Genomic DNA, 27,258 nt, shown 5'->3' on the forward strand with positions numbered 1-27,258 from the left:
ACCCTTAGGTGGGCTTCCTGGTAGCCCTGGGAGAATCCGTCTTAGGCGATTCTACGCTCCTCTGGTTTCCGTTTGGGGAAAAAAGGACGAAAATGTCAAACTGTATGACCCTTGGATTTAGATTTCTTGTCCTGCGGTAGGAAAGCTCCCTTTCCACCTGTAATCGTAGCTATAATAGTCTCCAGACCCGGACTGAACAGGAACTTGCCCTTAAAAGACAAGGATAGTAGTCTTGAATTAGAAGCAGTATCCGCTGACCACAACTTGAGCCACAAGGCCATCCTGACCAAAACTGCAAAGCTAGACTTTTTGGCATTGATACAGATAATTTGGAGAATGGCATCCCTGACAAAGGCATTTGCCAACCTTAGGGATAGAATATGGTTCTGGATCTCCACTAGAGGAGTTTCAACAGTAATCAGATCCGCTAAAGATTTGCACCAGAACTTTGCAGCCACATTCACTGTGACTATTCTGACTGCCAGAACACCCTTCTTAGGTATTCCTCAAGCTTTCTATCTAGAGGATCCTTAAAGGAAGTGCTTTCCTCAAGGGGAATGGTAGTACGCTTAGCCAACGTGGATATGGCGCCATCAACTTTAAGAACACTATTCCATACCTCCACGTGATAAGCAGTAACAGGAAACAATCTTTTAAAAAAAGGTATCTCCCATTCCTTGGAGATGATCTCCACTATAATAGGAGGTACAGATTAAAGTCTTTGAACTTGATCCTCCTCGGGCAGCTTTGCTGCCATTACCCCAGGGTAGATAGAACCCTCTTAAGCAGGAACCTGAGCTACTCCACCTTGAACCTGATCGTACCATCCTCAGAGTCCCCTTCCGACTCTCCTTCAGAAGGGTCAGAGGATGGAAGTTCTCCTTCAGAACTGACTAAGGGTTGTCCATAACTGTCTGTTGTGGCCTCCACGAAAGCATTTAGGCTATGCACTGAAGAATAACAACGTGTGAGAAGGGCTCCCCTCTCAGCCGCATAAACTCACTGAAGTGTGGCTGGTTACCAGGTACAGCAGTGTGCATATGAAAGGCCACCGCCTATTGCGAACTAGGGGACATGGATTGCTCAGCGCACCCAACAAAACACAGACACAACCTTGCACCTGCTCTCTATTAGACAAGTTGCCATGACAGAGGGGAAAACTTACCCATGTTAAGTCTGTAAATGTAGTGTCATTTAGACAGGGGATTAGGTTAAGAAATTGGAAAGAGGCGTAGGAGTCCCAGCGTCGACCAGTATTAAATATGCCAATACTCTATTAAGATGTATATGGCTATATCATCCCCGGCTCTCAATAAATGCCAAATCCTTGTTATAAACTTAATTTCTTCAACAGAGCACCTCTCTCTGCCTACCTTCATGACACAAGGCAAACAACTACTGGGAGGGTAGAGGAAGTGGTTGGGATATTTATTGCTTTGTTTGGGGTGTCTTTGCCTCCCACCTGGTGGCCAAGTCGAGTATTTCCCATAGGTTATGAATGTTCTTGTGGATTCTCACTGCCAATAGAACTAAATAAAGAACAATAAATGCAATGGGAGTTCATCAGCACTGTATCTTCAATCTTGTAGAAATGGTGAGCACCTAACACAGACATTCTGCATCCTAAAATCAATATATAATCAAAAATGATTGTAAAAACACCACCAAATATAAAAAGTAAAAACATTTTATTCGAGGAACATTTATCAAATTAAAAAGGCAACGTTTAATCATGAGCAAAACTATTTCTAGGTCTACTACAGATAACCTGTTAACTGCACTGTGTTTAATACAAAACAGGTCTGCACTTAGCCTAGCACCAGACCATGATGTGTTTTACTGGCTGCTTTTGTTTGCATTTCTGCAGGGGTAATACACATACAATCAAGCAATAGTGCAATAATAAAATGCTTTGATACATCAGAGCATTTTCTTTCTGAACTTTTATGTCCCTTTAATATGACACTTAGGAGTCAGAGACTACAGAGGAGATGCACAATTTGTTAAAAAGATTAAATGAACAGACAAATAATCCAAAAACTTTAAGCATTGTTTATCATTTTGGGATTTGTCAAGCCTTGGTATAAGGCAAACATTTTACATATGTCTAGGATTCTCATTTCCTTAAAGGGACATTAAACTGCTGAGTACAACTACAGTAGGATGGTTACTACTTACCATATTATTGTATTTCCTCCTGTGCATGCAGCTCTCTTTAAAGTCTCTCTCTTATTTTAACTCATTACAGAACCCAGCTGCTAAAGCTCTGCATTTTATACTGGGCGCCGCTATCTTGAGCGCGTGTATTGTTGCATCCTGTAACAGAAGCAGTGCACTTTCCCAGATCTGCTTTTTGACAGCTGTACTTGGCACTTCAGTTTAGCTCACATAATAGAGAGCAATATCTTTTTTTTTGCACAGTTTAAAGGTTACATAACAAATATAAGCTCCAAGATGGTGGCGCCCAGTGTGAAGAAAATGGCTTTGGAGACAGATGCAGGCACAAGAGGAAAAATAATAGCATGGTGAGTAATAACCATAATAATGTAGTTGTACTCAGCAGTTTTATGTCCCATTAAATAATCACATCTATATTAAAATGTAGTTATGTAAGTAAATATTAATATTACAATTATTTCTTAAAAAATAAACACTTCATAACGTTTGTTGTATTGCCAACATGATTTATTTTTTTTAATAAACCAATTAAAAATAGAAAAACAAGTTGCATATTTTTTTTTTCTTTAAATACAAATTCAATCTCTTTCAATACATATATTTGAACTCTAAACATATATTGATCTTTGGGTCTATAAAACTTTGATTTTCTTTCCTTTGAATCTATTTCAAGAAATAGAAATTAACTGTATTAAACACATTACTTTGCAATGTTTTTCTTTTCAATCTTCCATAGTATACTTAATATACATTATTTACAAGTAAAAATGCACATAGTTGTGAGCAAACCGCTTTCAAAACACCTGAAAGGTTTTAATGCATATTTACGTTTGTATTAAACTAAGGCACAAAAAGTTATTGCTGAGGATTTTGGTAAATAAGAGCAGTATTACTGATATTTTATATCAAAAAAGCAGTCAAATTAAAAAAAAAATGCCTTTTTTTTTTAAACAGTGCAATACAACGGTAATGTTGTAAAATGATTTATACATACACATAATTTCCTTTTCACTGTGATACATACAAAAAAAAAAAAAATTGCTGGCTCTTAAGTAGTCATTAATCCGTAACGGAGGGAAGCACCTATATACCGGTACTGGAACTGGTTCTATTGTGACTTATTTACAAAGAAACAAAGATTTACAGAACGAAGAATGTATACAAACACATTAAAAGATTAACATTACTGTAGAAAAATATTTGCATCAGACATAAGACAGAAAAATTGTCTTCATAACACAACAATATTTACTCCTTCGAGACTGGGGCCTGAAACAACACCATAAAAATTTACTTTCCTAATTGATATTTTAGGAAACACATTAAGCATAAAAAGAAAATAAATCAGATGAAACATTAATTATGCGTTTTACTGCCCATGTAAATAGGAAAGTGATAATGCAGATGTCTTTTAGATTTTTTTTTTTCTTTTTTCAATTGAAGAAGTATCACATTTGGAATAACAGAATTAAATATGCTTTGGTTTCTTAATTTGAGTCAAATGTCCATTGGTCATTATTTTCTTGTTTGATGTCCAGCTGTGACGGGAATCCATTAGGGCTTGCCACCACAAACACACATTGTTGTTGAAGCCTCTGGTCAGACTGTTCGGTGCACTCCGGTATATTTTCTGGTAAACTTTGGTTATTGGATAAAAATGTCTGCTTGGTTTCTGGAGCCTTGATTACTGAAGTGATGACAGTGCCCGTGGGGTGGTTAACTAGAGGTGAAGTGCTGGTTGAAAATGTCATCACTGGAGTGGATGCACTAAAGGATGGGGAAGAAGGCACGCTGACTGTTCCATTGCAAATGGTCTGAACGTTGCTGTTAAGAACTTGCTGAACCTGAGCTGAACTCAGGACAATGGACGGTGGTGGGGAACCATCTTTCTGATGTTGTAGCAACATGTTTTCTTTAAGCACTGTCATAGGCTGGTTTGAAGGAATGGCTTGTAGAATAAATTTTTGCTGTCCTGCTCCGGATACTGGATCTGTGCTTGTTATGACTGTGGTAAGAGGCATGGTTTGGAGTGTTACAGTATGCAGCTGTTGGCTTCCTGGTGAAACCACCACTGGAACTTGTCCTGAAGACTGTATAGTCCTACAAAAAGGGAAAACAAGAACAGTTTTTTTTACTACCCCATTTTCATTAAACAGTAGTTTTAAAATGGAAAAAGCCATTTTATTCATTTTTATTTGCTTTTATAGTATGAAACATTTTTATTTGTTTTTCTTAAAATGTTTTGTATATTGGGGAATACATTTCTCGTTGATATTGTAAGTATATTTTTTTAAAGGGAAAGTAAACCCCCACAATTTTCTTTTATGATTCAGATAGAACATACAATTTAAAACAACTTTCCAATTTACTTCTATTATCAAATTTGCTTCATTCTCTTGTTATCCATTGCTGAAAGGACAAAACTGCACTACTGGCAGCTAGCGGAACACATCTAGTTAGCCAATAACAAGAGACAAATGTGTGCAGGCATCAATTAGCAGCAGCTCCCACTGGTGTATAATATGTGCGTATTCATTTTTAACAAGGGATACGAAGTGAACGAAGCACATTTGAAAATAGAAGTGAATTTAAAAGTGTCTTAAAATCACATGCTCTATCTGAATCATGCAAGTTTAATGTTGACTCTTCTAACCCTTTAAGCTTCTGAGATATGCTTCAACATTGCATGTGATTTGGAAAAACACCACCAAAATTAAATTGACCTAGTGCCCTAGTAGGCATACAATGGTTAACATTAGGAGATTATCATCATAATTATTTGTATAGCACCACCAACTTTCTCTAGGGCTGGGTACATAAGTAGGGGTTATACAATGATAAAGATTTGTGATGATAAAAATACAGATACATAAAAACACAGACTAAACAACACAAATGAATGCAGAGGAAAAGCTTACAGTCTACAAGTTAAGGGTGGGGAGCCATAAGATTAGGGGTAAATTGTCACATGGGTTGTAGTTGCAGCAGTGAGAAAAGGCAGTTTTAGCTTTATTTTAATTAGCTGAAGAAAAGTATTAGAAGAAAGATATCAAGCCTCTCCAATTGGTGAGCATTCAAAGAGCAACTGAAACTATACAAGGTTGGAGACAATCTGATGAAGCAGTGTAGAGAGTTCCAGAGTACAGGAGCAGCGGGTGAGAAGTCTTGGAGGAAAGAGGGAAATAGTAATAAGAGTGGATAGAGAAGAGGGTGGGTCAGGAAGTATTTGGAAATGAGTGGGGAAATATAGGGCCAGATTTTTGTGCTACTCGGGTTGCGCTCATAATAAGTTAAAAGTAAATTATTTTCGCTCTAGCGGTAACATAACTAGCGCAAAAATTCAAAGTTAGAATAATGTGTGCACGTTCACTAATTCCCCCGTAGAAGTCAATGGGGGAAAAAATATATCAAACCCCAACGCATATTCTCATTTGCGCTAACCCGACATGAAAATGTAATGTTCTTTACATAACAGAATGTGTTCTATTTATTCATAAAAACACATATCTACATATATCTTATGGGGTTTTCCACATATATATATAGTATGATATATAACAGAATTTATGCTTACCTGATAAATTACTTTCTCCAACGGTGTGTCCGGTCCACGGCGTCATCCTTACTTGTGGGATATTCTCTTCCCCAACAGGAAATGGCAAAGAGCCCAGCAAAGCTGGTCACATGATCCCTCCTAGGCTCCGCCTACCCCAGTCATTCGACCGACGTACAGGAGGAAATATGTATAGGAGAAACCATATGATACCGTGGTGACTGTAGTTAGAGAAAATAATTCATCAGACCTGATTAAAAAAACCAGGGCGGGCCGTGGACCGGACACACCGTTGGAGAAAGTAATTTATCAGGTAAGCATAAATTCTGTTTTCTCCAACATAGGTGTGTCCGGTCCACGGCGTCATCCTTACTTGTGGGAACCAATACCAAAGCTTTAGGACACGGATGAAGGGAGGGAGCAAATCAGGTCACCTAAATGGAAGGCACCACAGCTTGCAAAACCTTTCTCCCAAAAATAGCCTCCGAAGAAGCAAAAGTATCAAATTTGTAAAATTTGGCAAAAGTGTGCAGTGAAGACCAAGTCGCTGCCTTACATATCTGGTCAACAGAAGCCTCGTTCTTGAAGGCCCATGTGGAAGCCACAGCCCTAGTGGAGTGAGCTGTGATTCTTTCAGGAGGTTGCCGTCCGGCAGTCTCATAAGCCAATCGGATAATGCTTTTAAGCCAAAAAGAAAGAGAGGTAGAAGTAGCTTTTTGACCTCTCCTTTTACCAGAATAAACAACAAACAAAGAAGATGTTTGTCTGAAATCTTTAGTAGCCTCTAAATAGAATTTTAGAGCACGGACTATGTCCAAATTGTGTAACAAACGTTCCTTCTTTGAAACTGGGTTCGGACACAAAGAAGGTACAACTATCTCCTGGTTAATATTTTTGTTGGAAACAACCTTCGGAAGAAAACCAGGCTTAGTACGCAAAACCACCTTATCTGCATGGAACACCAGATAGGGCGGAGAACACTGCAGAGCAGATAACTCTGAAACTCTTCTAGCAGAAGAAATTGCAACCAAAAACAAAACTTTCCAAGATAATAACTTAATATCTACGGAATGTAAGGGTTCAAACGGAACCCCTTGAAGAACTGAAAGAACTATATTTAGACTCCAGGGAGGAGTCAAAGGTCTGTAAACAGGCTTGATTCTAACCAGAGCCTGAACAAACGCTTGAACGTCTGGCACAGCTGCCAGCCTTTTGTGAAGTAAAACAGATAAAGCAGAGATCTGTCCCTTCAGAGAACTTGCAGATAATCCTTTCTCCAAACCTTCTTGTAGAAAGGATAGAATCTTAGGAATTTTTATCTTGTTCCATGGGAATCGTTTAGATTCACACCAACAGATATATTTTTTCCATATTTTATGGTAAATTTTTCTAGTTACAGGCTTTCTGGCCTGAATCAGAGTATCTATAACAGAATCTGAAAACCCACGCTTTGATAAAATCAAGCGTTCAATCTCCAAGCCGTCAGTTGGAGGGAAACCAGATTCGGATGTTCGAATGGACCTTGAACAAGAAGGTCCTGTCTCAAAGGTAGCTTCCATGGTGGAGCCGATGACATATTCACCAGGTCTGCATACCAAGTCCTGCGTGGCCATGCAGGAGCTATCAAGATCACCGAAGCCCTCTCCTGATTGATCCTGGCTACCAGCCTGGGAATGAGAGGAAACGGTGGGAATACATAAGCTAGGTTGAAGGTCCAAGGTGCTACTAGTGCATCTACTAGAGTCGCCTTGGGATCCCTGGATCTGGACCCGTAGCAAGGAACCTTGAAGTTCTGACGAGAGGCCATCAGATCCATGTCTGGAATGCCCCATAATTGAGTTATTTGGGCAAAGATTTCCGGATGGAGTTCCCACTCCCCCGGATGGAATGTCTGACGACTCAGAAAATCCGCTTCCCAATTTTCCACTCCTGGGATGTGGATTGCAGACAAGTGGCAGGAGTGATCCTCCGCCCATTGAATTATCTTGGTCACTTCCTCCATCGCCAGGGAACTTCTTGTTCCCCCCTGATGGTTGATATATGCAATAGTCGTCATGTTGTCTGATTGAAACCTTATGAATTTGGCCTTTGCTAGTTGAGGCCAAGCTTTGAGAGCATTGAATATCGCTCGCAGTTCCAGAATGTTTATCGGGAGAAGAGATTCTTCCTGAGACCATAGACCCTGAGCTTTCAGGGGTTCCCAGACCGCGCCCCAGCCCACCAGACTGGCGTCGGTCGTGACAATGACCCACTCTGGTCTGCGGAAGCTCATTCCCTGTGACAGGTTGTCCAGGATCAGCCACCAACGGAGTGAATCTCTGGTCTTTTGATCTACTTGAATCGTCGGAGACAAGTCTGTATAATCCCCATTCCACTGTCTGAGCATGCACAGTTGTAATGGTCTTAGATGAATTAGTGCAAAAGGAACTATGTCCATTGCTGCAACCATCAATCCTATTACTTCCATGCACTGCGCTATGGAAGGACGAAGAACAGAATGAAGTACTTGACAAGAGCTTAGAATCTTTGATTTTCTGACCTCTGTCAGAAAAATCCTCATTTCTAAGGAATCTATTATTGTTCCCAAGAAGGGAACTCTTGTTGACGGGGACAGAGAACTTTTTTCCTTGTTCACTTTCCATCCGTGAGATCTGAGAAAGGCTAGGACGATGTCCGTATGAGCCTTTGCTTTTGACAGAGACGACGCTTGAATCAGGATGTCGTCCAAGTAAGGTACTACTGCAATGCCCCTTGGCCTTAGAACCGCTAGAAGGGACCCTAGTACCTTTGTGAAAATTCTCGGAGCAGTGGCTAATCCGAATGGAAGTGCCACAAACTGGTAATGCTTGTCCAGAAAAGCGAACCTTAGGAACTGATGATGTTCCTTGTGGATAGGAATATGTAGGTACGCATCCTTTAAATCCACCGTGGTCATAAATTGACCTTCCTGGATGGTGGGAAGGATCGTTCGAATGGTTTCCATTTTGAACGATGGAACCCTGAGAAATTTGTTTAGGATCTTGAGATCTAAAATTGGTCTGAATGTTCCCTCTTTTTTGAGAACTATGAACAGGTTGGAGTAAAACCCCATCCCTTGTTCTCCTATTGGAACTGGATGAATTACTCCCATCTTTAACAGGTCTTCTACACAATGTAAGAATGCCTGTCTTTTTATTTGGTTTGAAGATAATTGAGACCTGTGGAACCTCCCCCTTGGGGGTAGTTCCTTGAATTCTAGGAGATAACCTTGAGAAATTATTTCTAGTGCCCAAGGATCCTGAACATCTCTTGCCCAAGCCTGAGCAAAGAGAGAAAGTCTGCCCCCCACCAGATCCGGTCCCGGATCGGGGGCCATCCCTTCATGCTGTTTTGGTAGCAGTGGCAGGCTTCTTGGCCTGCTTACCCTTGTTCCAGCCTTGCATCGGTCTCCAGGCTGGTTTGGGTTGTGAAGTATTACCCTCTTGCTTAGAGGATGTAGAATTAGAGGCTGGTCCGTTTCTGCGAAAGGGACGAAAACTAGGCTTATTTTTAGCCTTAAAAGACCTATCCTGAGGGAGGGCGTGGCCCTTTCCCCCGGTGATGTCTGAAATAATCTCTTTCAAATCAGGACCAAACAGTGTTTTACCCTTGAAAGGGATGTTAAGCAATTTTGTCTTGGAAGACACATCCGCTGACCAAGACTTTAGCCAAAGCGCTCTGCGCACCACGATAGTAAACCCTGAATTTTTCTACGCTAATCTAGCTAATTGCAAAGCGGCATCTAAAATAAAAGAGTTAGCCAATTTAAGTGCATGAACTCTGTCCATAACCTCCTCATACGAAGATTCTTTATTGAGCGACTTTTCTAGTTCTTCGAACCAGAAACACGCTGCCGTAGTGACAGGAACAATGCATGAAATTGGTTGTAGAAGGTAACCTTGCTGAACAAACATCTTTTTAAGCAAACCCTCTAATTTTTTATCCATAGGATCTTTGAAAGCACAACTATCTTCTATAGGAATAGTAGTGCGTTTGTTTAGAGTAGAAACCGCCCCCTCGACCTTGGGGACTGTCTGCCATAAGTCCTTTCTGGGGTCGACTATAGGAAATAATTTTTTAAATATAGGGGGAGGAACAAAAGGTATGCCGGGCCTTTCCCACTCCTTATTTACTATGTCCGCCACCCGCTTGGGTATAGGAAAAGCATCGGGGGGCACCGGAACCTCTAGGAACTTGTCCATCTTACATAATTTCTCTGGAATGACCAAATTGTCACAATCATCCAGAGTAGATAATACCTCCTTAAGCAGTGCGCGGAGATGTTCTAATTTAAATTTAAATGTTACAACATCAGGTTCAGCTTGTTGAGAAATTTTTCCTGAATCTGAAATTTCTCCCTCAGACAAAACCTCCCTCCTGGCCCCTTCAGATTGGTGTGAGGGTATGTCAGAACAGTTATCATCAGCGTCCTCTTGCTCTTCAGTGTTTAAAACAGAGCAATCGCGCTTTCTCTGATAAGTAGGCATTTTGGATAAAATGTTTGCAATAGAATTATCCATTACAGCCGTTAATTTTTGCATGGTAATAAGTATTGGCGCACTAGATGTACTAGGGGCCTCTTGTGTGGGCAAAACTGGTGTAGACACAGAAGGGGATGATGCAGTATCATGCTTACTCCCCTCATTTGAGGAATCATCTTGGGCAATATCATTATCTGTGGCATCATTGTCCCTACTTTGTTTGGACACTATGGCACAATCATCACATAAATTTAAATGGGGAGAAACCTTGGCTTTCATACATATAGAACATCGCTTATCTGATGGTTCAGACATGTTAAACAGGCTTAAACTTGTCAACAAAGCACAAAAAACGTTTTAAAATAAAACCGTTACTGTCACTTTAAATTTTAAACTGAACACACTTTATTACTGAATATGTGAAAAAGTATGAAGGAATTGTCCAAAATTTCACCACAGTGTCTTAAAGCCTTAAAAGTATTGCACACCAAATTTGAAAGCTTTAACCCTTAAAATAACGGAACCTGAGCCGTTTTTACATTTAACCCCTATACAGTCCCAGGTATCTGCTTTGCTGAGACCCAACCAAGCCCAGAGGGGAATACGATACCAAATGACGCCTTCTATAAACTTTTTCAGTGGTTCTTAGCTCCTCACACATGCATCTGCATGCCTTGCTCTCCAAAAACAACTGCGCATTAGTGGCGCGAAAATGAGGCTCTGCCTATGACTAGAAAAGGCCCCCATCTGAAAAAGGTGTCCAATACAGTGCCTGCCGTTTTTTTAAAACAATCCCCAAGATTATAATAACTATTAAGAGTTATAATCTGCAAAATATGCTTAGCAAAGTAATCGTTTTAGCCCAGAAAAATGTCTACCAGTTTTTTAAGCCCTTATGAAGCCCTTTATTCTTTTACTTAATCTAAGAAAATGGCTTACCGGTCCCCATAGGGAAAATGACAGCCTTCCAGCATTACATAGTCTTGTTAGAAATGTGGCCAGTCATACCTCAAGCAGAAAAGTCTGCCAACTGTTTCCCCCAACTGAAGTTACTTCATCTCAACAGTCCTGTGTGGAAACAACAATCGATTTTAGTAACGTTTGCTAAAATCATCTTCCTCTTACAAACAGAAATCTTCATCTCTTTTCTGTTTCAGAGTAAATAGTACATACCAGCACTATTTTAAAATAACAAACACTTGATTGAAGGATAAAAACTACATTTAAACACCAAAAAACTCTTAACCATCTCCGTGGAGATGTTGCTTGTGCAACGGCAAAGAGAATGACTGGGGTAGGCGGAGCCTAGGAGGGATCATGTGACCAGCTTTGCTGGGCTCTTTGCCATTTCCTGTTGGGGAAGAGAATATCCCACAAGTAAGGATGACGCCGTGGACCGGACAGACCTATGTTGGAGAAATATATATACACACGAGATTTTATATATATATATATATATATATATATATATATATATATATATATATATATATATATATATATACACACACACACACACACACACAATTATATATATCTATATAAAAAACATATATATATATATATATATATATATATATATATATAAATACAAGTATATAAAGGAATATCTATTTATAACTATATAGAACATATTCTGCTATGTGCAGAACATTGGAATGTGAAATATTTACAGTAAATACATAGTTCAAATCTTTATTAAAGCTGAATATTGCATAAATATGTTTTTACATGTTTTCATCTACTTAACGGCAAAGGGCTCTAATGCACTTATATATATATATATATATATATATATATGTCCCTTTAAGAGTACATTGTCCAGGACATTCGACTAGGGGTGATGTTTGGAGAACAGAGTCTCCTACATGCTCAGTTTTAAAGAGACAGAGTTGGAAGTAGTGCAAAAACATCCAAGAGGAAATTGTAGAGAGATTAATGATAACCTGGTTGAATAAAAAGGGATAGAGATATCAGTAAGGAAAGATAAATAAATACAAGAAAAATAGTACAAGTGATACTGGAACCCAAAGCAAGAATAACATTTCCCAAAGTAGGATATATAATTAGAAATAATTTTGTGAGAGGAGTGGGTGCTCAACTGTGTCAAAATCAGCAGATAGATTTAATAGAATAAATAAAGAGTAGAGGACTTTTGTTTTAGCTGATAACAGATTTTTATTTTAGTGATATTAGTTTATGTTGAGTTTTTAGAGTGGAAACAAAATTGCAGGGGTAAAAGTAAAACTTTAGTTGAGAGAAACTGTGTAAGAAAATGATAGATTATGCATTTCAACAGTCTTGAGGCATAAGAAAGTAAGTAGACAAGCCAAAAGTTAGAAGGAATAGTGGTTTAGCAGCGTGAAGACATCTTCATCTGTTAAGGAGAGAAGTAACAGAGTGTTTCATAAATAGATAGGAAGAAGGTCTGGCTTTGACTGGTGCAAGGTTGATATGTTTATTCTAATTGTGTCAATTTGATTCTTAGTGATATGAGCTGTGCGTTTGAAAGAGGGTGAAGGCACAGGCGGACAGAGGAGGGAGTTAAATGTTGAAAACAGCCTTCTGGGGTTGGATGAATGAAATGACATGAGGGACAAGAAATATTAATGTTTGGTCAGGTTGAGGGTAGAGTTGTAGGACCTCAGGATTCATTTATAATGGAGGAAATCGGCAAGGGTACATGAGTTTCCTCCACTGATGTTCAGAAGTCTGTTAACATCTCTGAAGATAGTGGGTCTGTTTGGTGTGCCATGGATGTTGTTGAGTGCATGATGAACCCCTAAGATCTTGTAAGTTAGCAGTTTTTGGGGCTGATGAGGATGCTGCAGTTAGTTTAAGAGAGAAGGTTAGTAGATGGCGGTTTGAGAGAGGGAAAAGTACTGGTCTAGGAAGGCCATAGACCAACAACACACAGAGCTATAGGGGCAAGAGGTGGATGGCATGAGCTTTAAAAGAATAGGCAAGAAATGCATGGGGATAAAGTAATGCATTGGAAGGGGCAGTGCAGGGAGAGAAGAAGGCCTCTCCACCTCCTCTTGTCTGTCTCCACACCTGGAAGTGTGATTGAATTGCAGGCCACCATAAGAAAAGGAAGCCTGCAGCAGTTGTGTTAGGAGTCGAACAAGCTAATTGGTCGTTATATGAATAGAGGTGAGCTTGTTACATATGGAGAGTGCATTGTGATGTTTTAGTGGATGTGCGTTAAAAGCATATGAAACCCATTTTTATTTTTTTTCCCCCATAATTCAGATAGAGCATGAAATTTTAAGCAACTTTCTAATTTACTCCTATTATCAATTTTTCTTTGTGTTCTTGGTATCCTTATTTGAAAATTTAGCCACCAATCAGCAAGCGCTACCCATGTTCTGAACCAATAATGGCCTGGCTCCTAAGCTTACATTCCTGCCTTTTCAATGAAAGATACTAAGAGAATGAAGAAAATTTGATAATAGGAATAAATTAGAAAGTTGCTTAAAATCTAAATAATAAAAGAAAACAATTTGGGTTTCAATTTAAATAAGTTTGAAAGGATTTTGTAGCTGTAAAGAGTGGTTGTCAGCAGAAAGATAGGCAATAGATATAAACAACACACATAATAATATAGAGTCAGATTACGAGTGGAGCGCTGTTTGTGCACTAGCGATAAGTGGTTTATCGGAGGTGTTTGCCCTTCTTGGGTTTACCACTGGTAGTATGAGTTGAAAGTAAACGCAATTGCTTGAGCACAATTTATGTCAGAATGTCTACCACGTCCTCCGAGCTCTGGTTAACTGTTTTGCAGTCAAGTAGATGAAAACATGTAGCATATTTATGCAATATTCATATTTATTAAAGTGTTATACTGTGTATTTTCAGTAAATATTTGACATTCCAATGTTCTGCACATAGTACCATATGTTATATGTACACACACACTATATATATATATATATATATATATATATATATATATATATATATAAATAAATCAATCAATCAATCAATCAATGTAAATATTTACATAGAAAGTTAGCACATCTAGGCAAGAATCCCCGCTTGCTTTTCCCCAGAAAGCAGCAAATCAGAAATCACTCACTAGACAGCCTCTAGTTCTATTTGGAACTCATCAGTAGGAGATAGATTTCTGGTTGCTGCATTGATAAAGCTATTTTCAAGGTTAAACCAAAATTCATTAAAACTATGGGGGGAGATAAAAAACTGAAATTAAAATCCTCCATGTCTCAAAATTAAATCAATGTAAATATTTGCATAGGAAATTAGCACATCTAGGCAAGAATCCCGCTTGCTTTTCCCCAGAAATAACTCATATACAATGTTACTAATGCACAAGAGAATTCTGGGTAAGTTATGCAAATTAGATATGCAAATTCTCAGTTTTTTGCTTCAAAAATACTGTTTTAACACAGCTATCCTTTTAACAGGATTAGTTTCAGGGAAATGCTGCTATAATCCTGTTAAAAAGGATAGCTGTGTTAAAACAGTATTTTTGAAGCAAAAAACTGAGAATTTGCATATCTGATTTGCATAACTTACCCAGAATTCTCTTGTGCATTAGTAACATTGTATACGAGTTATTTCTGGGGAAAAGCAAGCGGGATTCTTGCCTAGATGTGCTAATTTCCTATGCAAATATTTACATTGATTTAATTTTGAGACATGGAGGATTTTAATTTCAGTTTTTTATCTCCCCCCCATAATTTTAATGAATTTATATATATATATATATATATATATATTACACACACATATACAGTACATACATGCATGCATACATGCACACACACATATAGGTATAGATATATATTTGTGCAAAAAAAAAAAGAAGATATATGTAGAAATATGTATTTATGATTAAATTGAACATTCTTGTATGTGAATAACATTGGAATGTGCAATATTCATGTTTTCATGTCGGGTTAGCGAACACGAGAATATGCGATCGGGTTTGTGTGCAAATAGGGCGTTATGGATTTTTCCAACAGGAAATATGTAAACAAGCACGCAATATTCTAACTTCGGCAAAAAGCTTACTTCTAAGCACAGTTAACGCTCTATCAGGAGCATTAAATAGCGCTCCACTCTAAATCTAGCCCATAGTGTGTTTGGGCACTGTTAAATCCCTTTGAAAGTGAGGGAAAGTAGTTATATAGTACAAAGGCAAAGAAGCAACAATTTGAGGAGTAAATAAGCCATATAAAAACATTGGAGGAATGCATTATGGTCATGATTTTCTTGTCTAAGGCCATCATCCTCCCAAAAACGTATGCATTTGAAAGGTACATTAATAGCTATTAAATATGTTTAAATAAAAAATATATAACTTATGCTTACCTGATAAATTAATTTTTCTTCTTCGCAGTGAGAGTCCACAAAATCATTCATTACCTATGGGAAATTCTTCATCTGGACACCAAGAGGAGCCAGACAGAGCATTGAAGTATCCCCCCCACTTCCCATACCCTCTCAGTAGTTCAAGCTGAGGATAAGCAAAAGTAGAGACACAAAAGGAGTAAAGAGGTGACATAAGACTGCCGCCACTACACAAGTTTAGGACAGGTTCATGGACTCTCACTGACAAGAAGAAAAATAATTTATCAGGTAAACATAAATTATATTTTCCTTCTAAAGGGAGTAAGAGTCCACAGAATCATTCAATACCTTTGGCAAACCAATACACAAGCTGTGGAGTACACAAATAATAGGGAAAGGTAGGGAAAGACAGTCCTAAATACTAGGCACAACCGCTTGAAGAACATTTGTCCCAAAAGATGCTTCTGCTGAGGCAAAAACATAAAATCTGTAAAATGTTGTGAATGTATTTAAGGAAAACCAGGTAGCAGCCTTGCAAATCTGTTTAACTGAAGCCTCATTCTTGAAGGCACAAGAAGTAGACACTGGTAAAATGTGCCGTAATCCGGGATGGAGACTGTTAACCCACCTCTGTGTAAACCATGCAAACCAATCTTCTTAGCTAGAAGGAGAGAGTAACAGCTGTGGCCTTCTGACCTTTGCGCTTACCAGAAAACAGAACAAACAAGGAAGATGATTGATAAAAGTCCTTGGTATCCTGAAGATAAAACTTTAGCGCTCTAACAACATCCAGATTATGCAATAACCTCTCCTTTGAGGAAAAAAGGATTGGGACAAAGAGACGGGACAACAATATTTTGGTTGATATTGCGAGTCAAAACAACCTTAGGTAAAAACCCTGGTTTTGTCCGCAGTACAGCCTTATCAGAATGGAAAGCCAGATAAGGCAGGTCACACTGGAGAGCAGACAACTCCGAAACTCTACAGAGGAAATAGCTAACAGCAATAACACTTTCCAAGTGAGTAATTTGATATCAATATTAGCGTGTTAAAGAACTCTAAGAACAAGATTAAGGCTCCAATGGAGGAGCAACAGATTTGAAAAAAGGTCTGATCCTGACAATAGCCTGAACAAACGACTGAAAATCTGGCAAAAGGAGCCAACTTTTTGTGCAACAAAACAGAAAGAGCAGAAATCTGACCCTTAAGAGAACTCGCCGACAGGCCCTTCTCCAAACCATCCTGAAGAAGATACAAAATATGTGGGAACTTCACCTTATGCCAAGGAAACCTACGATCCGCATACCAATAGAGATAAGCCCTCCATACCAAATGTATGGTAACCAGCTTGTGTGCCTGAATGAGAGTATCAATCACTGCCTTAGAAAATCCTCTCTCCAACAAAACTAGCCGTTCAATCTCCATGCAGTCAGCCTCAGAGAATCTAGATTTTGATCGAACAACGGACCTTGAGCTAGAAGATCCGGCCTCAGAGATAACTGCCACGGTGGGGCAGACAATCTCACTAAGTCTGCATACCAAGTCTTGTGTGGCCATACAGGAACCAATAGAATTGTTGAAATTCCCTCCTGTTTGATTCGAGCTAACAGAACAATTGGAGGAAAAAGATACACTAGCTTGAAGTGCCATGGGACTGCTAAGGCGCCCACCAACTACGCCTGAGGATCTCTCGATCCGTATCTCGGTAGCTTGGCATTGAGATGGGAAGCTATCAGAACTATCTCCTGACACCCCCACTTGCGGGTGATCTGGCAGAACACCGGAGTGAAGAGTCTGTCTGCTAAGAAAATACACTTCCCAGTTGTCCACACCTGGAATGTGGATGGCTGATATCTAACATTAATATATGTCTGCCCATTGACAAATGTGGGACACCTCCAGCATAGCCAGAGAGCTGCACATTCCACACTGATGGTTGACATAAGCCACTGTTGTGATGTTGTCCAATTGGAATAAAATATAATGGATGGAACGTAGCTGGGGCCACGACCTGAGAGCATTGAATATGGCCCTCAGCTCCAGAATGTAGATAGGAAGAGTCACTTCCTCTGGACGCCAGGTTCCCTGAGCTCTCAGAGAACCCCATACAGCGATCCTGAAAACCTGAAAAATTTGCGACTGAATCACATACCCTAAAGAATGGGTCCCTGTGACAGCCATCAGGCGAGAGACTCTCTTATAAGTGGATCTAGAGATATTATCTGAGGTTGGCATGATCTCCCGTTCCATTGCCTGAGCATACGTAACTGTAGAGGTCTGAGATGAAAGTAAGCAAATGGAATAGCATCCAAAGCCGCAACTATAAGACCTACCACCTCCATGCATTGGTCCACGAAGGCTGAGGAGTGTAGTGAAGCAGACGACAAGCTGCCTGAAGCTTCTACCAGCGTTGATCTGTAAGATCAATATGCATGCGGGAGGGAATATATGATGATCCCTAGGACGTTCACCCTTGTGCTGGGAACGAGATAACTTTTCTACAGATTTAATTTCCAGCCATGGGTCCAAAGACAGAGTAACTTCTCTGTGTGAGATCTTGTTAAATGTAAAGATGGCGTCTGGACCAAGATTTCGTCCAGGTACGGCGCTACCGCAATGCCCTGTAGTCGAACTACAGCGAGTAGAGCACCAAACACCTTTGTAAAAATTCTGGGAGCCATAGCTAGGCTGAATGGAAGAGCTATGAATGGGCAATGCTTGTCTAGGAAGACAAACCAAAAGGTAATGGTAGTGATCTTGGGTCCGCACAGCCCAAGTCCAGTCGGAGGACCCTGCACCACCTCTGAGCAGATAGCTCCAATAAACCCTCTGAGATCGACCTCTGTTGTGAGGTCTCATGTCTGACTCAGGATTGCCCCCAAAGATTGTGTGACAGAGTTCATTAACCCCTTATTGGCTCCGGGGTCTATTGATAAAGGTCCCCTTGCAAATATATGGCAACCTGATTATGTGAGTCCTTCTCTATTAGGCAACTAGCCATGAAAGAGGAATATGTAAGACAAATATGTAAGACAAATAGGACTTACCCTTTTCTTCAGTTTCCATAGTCCTGTTAAAAAAGGAAAAATCAGTGTAACTAACACCGTTTGTCTGAAAATCGGAGGGTGGCATGGTTAAAGTGAAGGTCAACTTTGATGAATGAAAGCCCGGTTTTTAAAAATACTATTTAAAAACAGGGGCACTTTCATTCATCAAAGTTTACACAGCAGCGTTTTGTTTAAAAACTTACCTCTCTCCTCTTCACTGCCGGAGTAGCTTCCCCCGCCCGCAAAACCTCTCTTTATACGTCAGCTATGAAGAATACGGTTTCCTCCAATCACGGCATGGCCTCAGGCATTGTTTGCTCTGGGGGGGAAGCAGTTACTGAAGGAAGCCGGATTAGTCATTGCTGACGTATGAAGAGAGGATCTGCGGGCGGGGGAAGCTGCTCCGGCTGTGAAGAGGAGAGACGTACGTTCTTAAACAAAACGGCTGCTTTATAAGCTTTGATGAATGAAAGTGCCCCTGTTTTTAATAGTATTTTTATAAAAACGGGCTTTCATTCATCAAAGTTGACCTTCACTTTAAGCTGGAAGAGGCATGGGAACTTCCCTGCAACATCCAGCAGCTAGCACACACCAAAACTATACCAAGAGTATTACATGGCTTATAACAACTCCATTGAGAGCATATAAATCAATCTCCTGGTGGCCAGGTGAAGCATTTCCCATAGGTAATGATTTTGTGGACTCTTGCTGCCATTAGAAGGAAAAAAATATTTTAAAACATAAAAATACAATACAACCTTGTTAATTTAAATATATTTAACCTATGAATAAATTGTGAGAAGAAGAAATAACTAATAATTAAACAAATAAAACGAAATTAATGCTTACCTGATAAATGTATTTATTTCTTGACACGGTGAGTCCACGCATCATCAGTAATTACTATTGGGAATATCACTCCTGGCCAGCAGGAGGCGGCAAAGAGCCCCACAGCAAAGCTGTTAAGTATCACCTCCATTCTCTCAAACCATAGTCATTCGACCAAAGGAAAAGGAGAGAAAGGAAGTAACACAAGGTGCAGAGGTGCCTGAGGTTTACAAAACAAAAAGACTGTCTGATAAACAGGGCGGGCCATGGACTCACCGTGTCAAGAAATAAATAAAATTTATCAGGCAAGCATAAATTTTGTTTTCTTTCTAATGACACTGAGTCCACGGATAATCAGTAATTACTATTGGGAATCAATACCCAAGCTAGAGGACACAGATGATAAGGGAGGGACAAGACAGGGAACCTAAACAGAAGGCACCACTGCTTGAAGAACCTTTCTCCCAAAAGAAGCCTCAGTCGAGGCAAAAGTATCAAATTTATAGAATTTTGAAAAAGTGAGTAGAGAGGACCAAGTTGCAGCCTTGCAAATCTGTTCCACAGAAGCTTCATTTTTGAATGCCCAGGAAGAGGAAACAGCCCTCGTGGAATGAGCCGTGATTCTCTCAGGGGGCTGCTGTCCAGCAGTTTCATAGGCCAAACGGATTATACTCCTCAGCCACAGAGAAAGACGTAGCCGTAGCTTTCTGACCCTTGCGTTTCCCAGAGAAAACAACAAACAAGGAAGAGGACTGACGAAATTCCTTAGTCGCCTGCAAATAGTACTTCAACACACCTACCACATCTAGGTTGTGCAACAAACGCTCCTTATGAGAAGATGGCTTAGGACACAGAGAAGGAACAACAATTTCTTGGTTAATATTCCTATCCGAAACTTCTTTAGGAAGGAAACCTAACTCAGTACGCAGAACCACCTTATCGGAATGAAATGTAATGTAAGGGGATTCACACTGCAAGGCCGAGAGTTCAGAAACTCGAGCAGAAGAAAGTGCAACCAGAAAAAAAACTTATAAATATCTAAGGAATGCATAGGCTCAAACGGAGCCTGCTGAAGAACTCTAAGAACAAGGTTAAGACTCCAGGGAGGAGTAACATGCTTGAACACAGGCCGGATTCTAACCAGGGCCTGACAAAAGGCTTGGACATCTGGCACATTCGCCAGACATTTGTGCAACAATATAGATAAGGCAGAAATTTGACCCTTCAAGGTACTAGCAGATAACCCCTTCTCCAGACCCTCCTGGAGAAAAGACAAAATCCTAGGAATCCAAACTCTACTCCAAGAGTAGCCTCTGGATTCACATCAATACATATATTTACGCAATATCTTATAGCAAATCTTTCTTGTAACAGGCTTACGAGCCTGAATCATGGTCTCACCGACTCAGAAAAACCACACTTAGATCAAATTAAGCGTTCAATCTCCAAGCAATCAGCTTCAGAGAAATGAGATGGATGAAGGAAGGGCCCTTGAAGTAGAAGGTCCTTCCTCAGTGGAAGTCTCCAAGGTGGGAGAAATGACATCTCCACTAGGTCTACATACCAGATCCTGCGAAGCCACACCGGAGCAATGAGGATCACCAACGCCCTCTCCTGTTTGATTCGAGCAATGACCCGAGGAAGGAGAGCGAACGGAGGAAACAAGTATGCTAGACTGAAATTCCAAGGGACTGCCAGAGCATCTATCAGTACAGCCTAAGGATCCCTTGACCTTGACCCGTACCTCAGGAGCTTGGCATTCTGACGAGATGCCATGAGATCCAGCTACGGCTGTCCCCACTTGAGGATCAAGCTGGAAAATACCTCCGGATGAAGTTCCCACTTCCCCGGATGAAAGGTCTGTCTGCTCAGAAAATCTGCTTCCCAATTGTCCACTCCTGGAATGTGGATCGCAGACAGACAGCAGTTGTGAGTCTCCGCCCACTGAATAATGTTGGCTACCTCTGTCATGGCTAAGGAACTCTGAGTTCCTCCCTGATGGTTGACGTAAGCCACTGAAGTTATGTTGTCCGACTGGAACCTGATAAACGGGGCTGAAGCTGAGGCCAAGCCAAAAGAGCATTGAAGATTGCCGTCAGCTCTAGGATGTTTATGGGGAGACTTGATTCCTCCCGAGTCCATAGACCTTGTGCCTTTAGCGAGCCCCAGACTGCTCCCTATCCCAGCAGGCTGGCATCCCTGATCACAATCACCCAGGTAGGCCTGCGGAAGCAGGTTCCTTGGGAAAGATGTTCCTGAGACAACCACCATGGAAGAGAATTTCTTGTCGCCTGATCCAGTTCTAATCTCGAAGACAGATCCGCATAATCCCGGTTGCATTGACTGAGCATGCACAACTGCAGAGGTCTGAGATGGAACCGAGCTAATGGTATGATGTCCATGGCAGACACCATCAGACCAATTACCTCCATACATTGGGCCACTGACGGTCAAAGAGAGGACTGAAGGGCAAGACAAGAGTTGAGAATCTTGGTCTTTCTGACCTCTGTCAGAAAAATCTTCATTGATACAGAATCTATTATGGTTCCCAAGAACACCACCCTTGTAGCTGGAATTAAGGAACTCTTTCCCAAATTCACCTTCCACCCATGAGAGCGCAGAAAAGATAACATCTCTGTGTGGGAGCTTGCTTGTTGAAAAGATGGCGCCTGGACCAGAATGTCGTCCAGATAAGCCACTGCAATACCCGGCAACCGAAGCACCACCAACAGTGCTCCCAGAACCTTTGAGAAAATCCTGGGAGCTGTGGCAAGGCCAAATGGAAGGGCCGCAAACTGAAAGCATTTGTCTAAAAACGTGAACCTTAGAAACTTGTGATGGTCCCTGTGAATGGGAATGTGCAGGTACGCATCCTTTAAATCTACTGTTGTCATGAATTGACCATCTTGAATCAAGGGAAGAATGGAACAAATTGTTTCCATCTTGAAGGATGGTACTCTGAGAAACTTGTTTAGACTCTTGAGGTCTAAAATTAGTCTGAAGATTCCCTCTTTTTTGGAAACCACAGACAGATTGGAGTAGAATCCGAGACCCTGTTCCTGCATTGGAACAGGAACTATCACTCCCAAGTCGGATAGATTCCGGACACAATGTAAGAAAGCCTCTCTTTTTATCTGGTCTACAGATAATCTTGAGAGGAGGAACCTGCCCCTGGAGGAAAAGCCTTGCACTCTAGTTTGTATCCCTGGGACACGATGTCCACTGCCCAGGGATCTGGAAAATCCCGAACCCAGGCTTGAGAGAATAGAGAAAGCCTGCCCCCAACAAGATCCGCTCCCGGATCGGGGGCAGACCCTTCATGCTGACTTTGAGTCACTAACGGGCTTCTTAGATTGCTTCCCCTTGTTCCAAGACTGATTGGGCTTCCAGGAAGACTTGGAGTGTTCCTGTTTGGAAGGGGGGGAGGCTTACCTTTAAAGTTTCGAAAGGAACGAAAATTACTCTGACGTCCTTTCTGTTTATTCCTCTTATCCTGAGGGAAGAATTGTCCCTTTCCTCCCGTAATATCTGATATGATTTCGGCCAAGCCCGGCCCAAACAAGGTCTTACCCTTGTAGGGAATTGCCAAAAGCTTAGAGACTTAGATGAGACATCCGCAGACCAGGACTTCAACCATAAGGCTCTACGGGCCAGAACAGCAAAGCCAGAAATCTTTGCTTCCAATTTAATGACTTGTAGAAAAGCATCCGTGATAAAGGAAATGGCCAACTTAAGAGCCTTGATCCTGTCCTGGATCTCTTCAAGAGTATCAGTCTGAATAGATTCAGACAACACATCAAACCAGTAAGCTGCCGCACTGGTGACAGTAGCAATACACACCGCAGCTTGCCATTGTAAACCCTGGTGTACATACATCCTTTTAAGTAACCCTTCCAACTTCTTATCCATAGGAACCTTAAAGGAACAGCTATCCTCTATAGGAATAGTGGTTCTCTTAGCCAAGGTGGAAATTGTCCCTTCCACCTTTGGGACCGTTTGTCAAGACTCCTTTATAGAGTCAGCTATTGGAAACATTTTTAAAAAAATTGGGGGTGGAGAAAAAGGGATACCAGGTCTCTCCCATTCCTGTGCAATAATCTCTGTAGCCTGGTCTGGTACAGGAAAAACCTCCACCGCAGAAAAAACAGAGTAAGGGTAGCGCTAAACAGCTTAGAGGATAATCAAGTGGAATGAATAATTTAGATGTGATAATAATGTTCTTAGTTACTCGGGGCAAATGGAAATGTGTAGTGTAGTGAAATGATAAGTAAAACACTAAATAGTGAAGAAAAATCTCTATATAAGGCTATTTATATATAAAAATGTACACCAAGTCTCAAATAGCAATGCAGATTTTAATTATAAATAAAATGGAATAATGTGTTAAAGGTGCCGGCACCAATGGCGAAAATTAAAGATATATAATACAGACAAATGTAGTCTGAAATAAAAACATATAAGATACAAAAAAATACAGTATGTTGTTAGATACAATTTGTATTGTGACCACAGTTTCTAACAAAATTTCTAACAAAGGATCTATGATTCCTAGTATAGGTCAGTCTCGTAAGTAGGATATTCAAATGGCAAACAGTTGTTCCCAATTCTATTGATACTTGTTTACCGTACTGATGTTTCTGGTTACCGTCCTCAAATAGTTGGAAACAGAATTGTTTGCGGCCGTGGATAGTAGATGAAAAAAACGCTCCGGTGGTACTGTCCAATCCTTTGTAGGTGGCCAGCGTTGTTGCTATTAAACTGCAATTTAAAAAGCAATTTAAAAATATAAAATCCCAATATGTCTGGATAGCCTGTGTATAGCCGTGGCTAAGTTGCAGGTAAATCCTGGGGCCAAGGTATTTGCTGGCAGCCGTAACACAGCCTTCTGGGCTGTACCTCCAGGTCCTATTACCTGTTACCTGTTCCGGTGTGTGAAATAACAGGATGGCGGATCCGTAGGAAAGGATATGATGTTAATTAGGTATATTAGGAATTCGGTAAATAGATCCTGGGTGAGGGATTACGCATATGTATACACCGCTTTAATGTTAAGACGGCTTTAATGCACCTCACTTACTAAAACCGAGTTCCCCAATAGGAAAGTAAGTAAATGAGAGTTGGATGAGCAAATCTACGCGTTTCAGCCGGGTAGGCCTTTATCAAGATGCTCATCATAGTGTTAGACGGATTTAAATATCCTCATGTGATGCTTGATAGGTCAGAATTTGACTCCCACAGGGTATGTTGTAATCGTGAATCACCTGTCTATTAGACCTTTAACACATTATTCCATTTTATTTATAATTAAAATCTGCATTGCTATTTGAGACTTGGTGTACATTTTTATATATAAATAGCCTTATATAGAGATTTTTCTTCACTATTTAGTGTTTTACTTATTTCACTACACTACACATTTCCATTTGCCCCGAGTAACTAAGAACATTATTATCACATCTAAATTATTCATTCCACTTGATTATCCTCTAAGCTGTTTAGCGCTACCCTTACTCTGTTTTTTCTGCATCCAATTTTTTGGGTTGGTTTTAGGAGATATTCCAACCTTAGGGTTAGCATATTAGAGTGAGTGTGTTTAGTATCTTTAACACCTTCTCTTCCTTTGGAAAAACCTCCACCACGGAAGGTACATCAAAGTATTTGTTTAGCTTCTTAGGATTGACTACGACAGTCGTACAAGGTGGCCAAAACCTCCTTAAGTAACAACCGGAGGTGTTCTAGCTTAAACCTGAAGGATACAACTTCAGCATCAGAAGAAGGAATTAAACTGTCTGAGTCTGAGATTTCACCCTCAGATGCTACCAAAGTATCTTCCTCCTCAGACTTCTGGGAGGGAACATTCGGAATAGCCACAACTGCGTCAGAAATCTTACTCACTGATTCTTTACATTTCCTCTTGCGCTTTCCCTGTAGCATGGGAAAGGCAGACAGCACATCAGTTACCGCAGAGGATATGTGGGTAGCAATGTCTTGCAAGGTAACTCCAACAGGAGTGTGAGAGGAAACGCAGGGCACTGCATGTGTAGACGATAAGGTTTGGGACACTTGAGGAGAAAGCTGCAGCATATCAGGAGACTCCTGAACAACATCCGCCTTAGATAATGATGGCTCAGGATCAAAAAGTCTATCCCTGTAATGCAATGTTCTCTCAATACATGAGAAACAAAAAGGGATTGGTGGTTCCACATTAGCATCAAAACAAACTACAAATAACATTTTGCAGGGCCTCTTGGTCCATCCTTACCCAATAAATAACCAAAGAAAAAATAAAATACTTTTATTCCACTTTGAAATTTATTGGCAAAAAACACGCTACTGTTTCTTTAAATTTAAAAATAACTTTTTATTTCTTAACAGCAAAGCAGCGGCTCTAAGCCTCTAAACCACATCCGGACTCAATCCACAGCTGCTCCACCGGCTATCAAGTGATCTCTTTTACCGTCTTCAGAAAGAGCAGAGCCGCAACGATTACTCTACTATCCGGTACACACAGGAAGTGATCCAGAAAAGTGTGCAAAATCCCCCCACCTTTGCCACCTCAGAAAAAGCCTGCCCATCGTAGACGTACCTAACTGAAAGTTCCCGGACGCCATTAACTTCCTTTTCAAAGGTAAAGCCACCGGGAGAATTACTAAGTAAAAAACACACCCGATGCCATCCACCCTGTCCAGAACACACCGGACACAAAACACTAAGTGAGCCTTATTAATAAAAGTTCCTCTCGTCCCCAGTGCCTGCACAAACTGCCACATTATTATCCCATTAAACCATAATAGGATCAAATGTAGTTAATGTCCCAAACAGAACTAACTGTTAAAGTGCCGATATTTCCTTTCTTCTTCAGAGAATTTAATTTGGCACTTACCTCAATGTAGATCTGGCCGGCAGCAGGACAGCTCACTTGGTTTGAGAGGGCTTCCTCCCTCACGTGGACCTGTAGAAAAAAGGAAAGACTGAATAATCTTACTTACTTAGGACAGCAACAACTGTTTGAGAGGCGCAGTGGGGATTATACCCCACAAGTTCCCAATTGCTTAAAAGCCACCACTGCTCTACTGAAGAGACTGACGTGGACTACGGCTAGACCCCAAAAAAGATCAGGGATTTGCTGTGATGCTCTTTGCCGCCTCCTGCTGGCCAGGAGTGATATTCCCAATTACTGATGATCCGTGGACTCGTGTCATTAGAAAGAAATAGATATTTGCCTCAAAAAAAAGTTGTACCAACTACTTATAAAGAAAAAACAGAATTTATGTTTACCTGATAAATTTCTTTCTCCAACGGTGTGTCCGGTCCACGGCGTCATCCTTACTTGTGGGATATTCTCTTCCCCAACAGGAAATGGCAAAGAGCCCAGCAAAGCTGGTCACATGATCCCTCCTAGGCTCCGCCTACCCCAGTCATTCGACCGACGTTAAGGAGGAATATTTGCATAGGAGAAACCATATGGTACCGTGGTGACTGTAGTTAAAGAAAATAAAATATCAGACCTGATTAAAAAAACCAGGGCGGGCCGTGGACCGGACACACCGTTGGAGAAAGAAATTTATCAGGTAAACATAAATTCTGTTTTCTCCAACATAGGTGTGTCCGGTCCACGGCGTCATCCTTACTTGTGGGAACCAATACCAAAGCTTTAGGACACGGATGAAGGGAGGGAGCAAATCAGGTCACCTAAATGGAAGGCACCACGGCTTGCAAAACCTTTCTCCCAAAAATAGCCTCAGAAGAAGCAAAAGTATCAAACTTGTAAAATTTGGTAAAAGTGTGCAGTGAAGACCAAGTCGCTGCCCTACATATCTGATCAACAGAAGCCTCGTTC

At 40.6% G+C, this 27,258-nt stretch overlaps 1 protein-coding gene across 4 annotated transcripts in view; it reads right to left on the reverse strand.

Moving 5' to 3' along the window:
* Positions 1–1,671: 1,671 nt before the first annotated feature.
* ELF1 (E74 like ETS transcription factor 1) overlaps positions 1,672–27,258 on the reverse strand; it is a 427,636-nt gene continuing 402,049 nt past the window's right edge. For all 4 annotated transcript variants that reach the window (XM_053707956.1, XM_053707958.1, XM_053707957.1 and 1 more), the window contains one exon: positions 1,672–4,278. In XM_053707956.1, coding sequence (XP_053563931.1) covers positions 3,666–4,278 — 613 coding nt within the window. In that variant the 3' untranslated portion in view covers positions 1,672–3,665. The remainder of the gene's footprint in view (positions 4,279–27,258) is intronic.

This window comes from Bombina bombina, chromosome 3, assembly GCF_027579735.1.
Source record: "Bombina bombina isolate aBomBom1 chromosome 3, aBomBom1.pri, whole genome shotgun sequence".
Taxonomy (NCBI): Eukaryota; Metazoa; Chordata; class Amphibia; order Anura; family Bombinatoridae; genus Bombina; species Bombina bombina.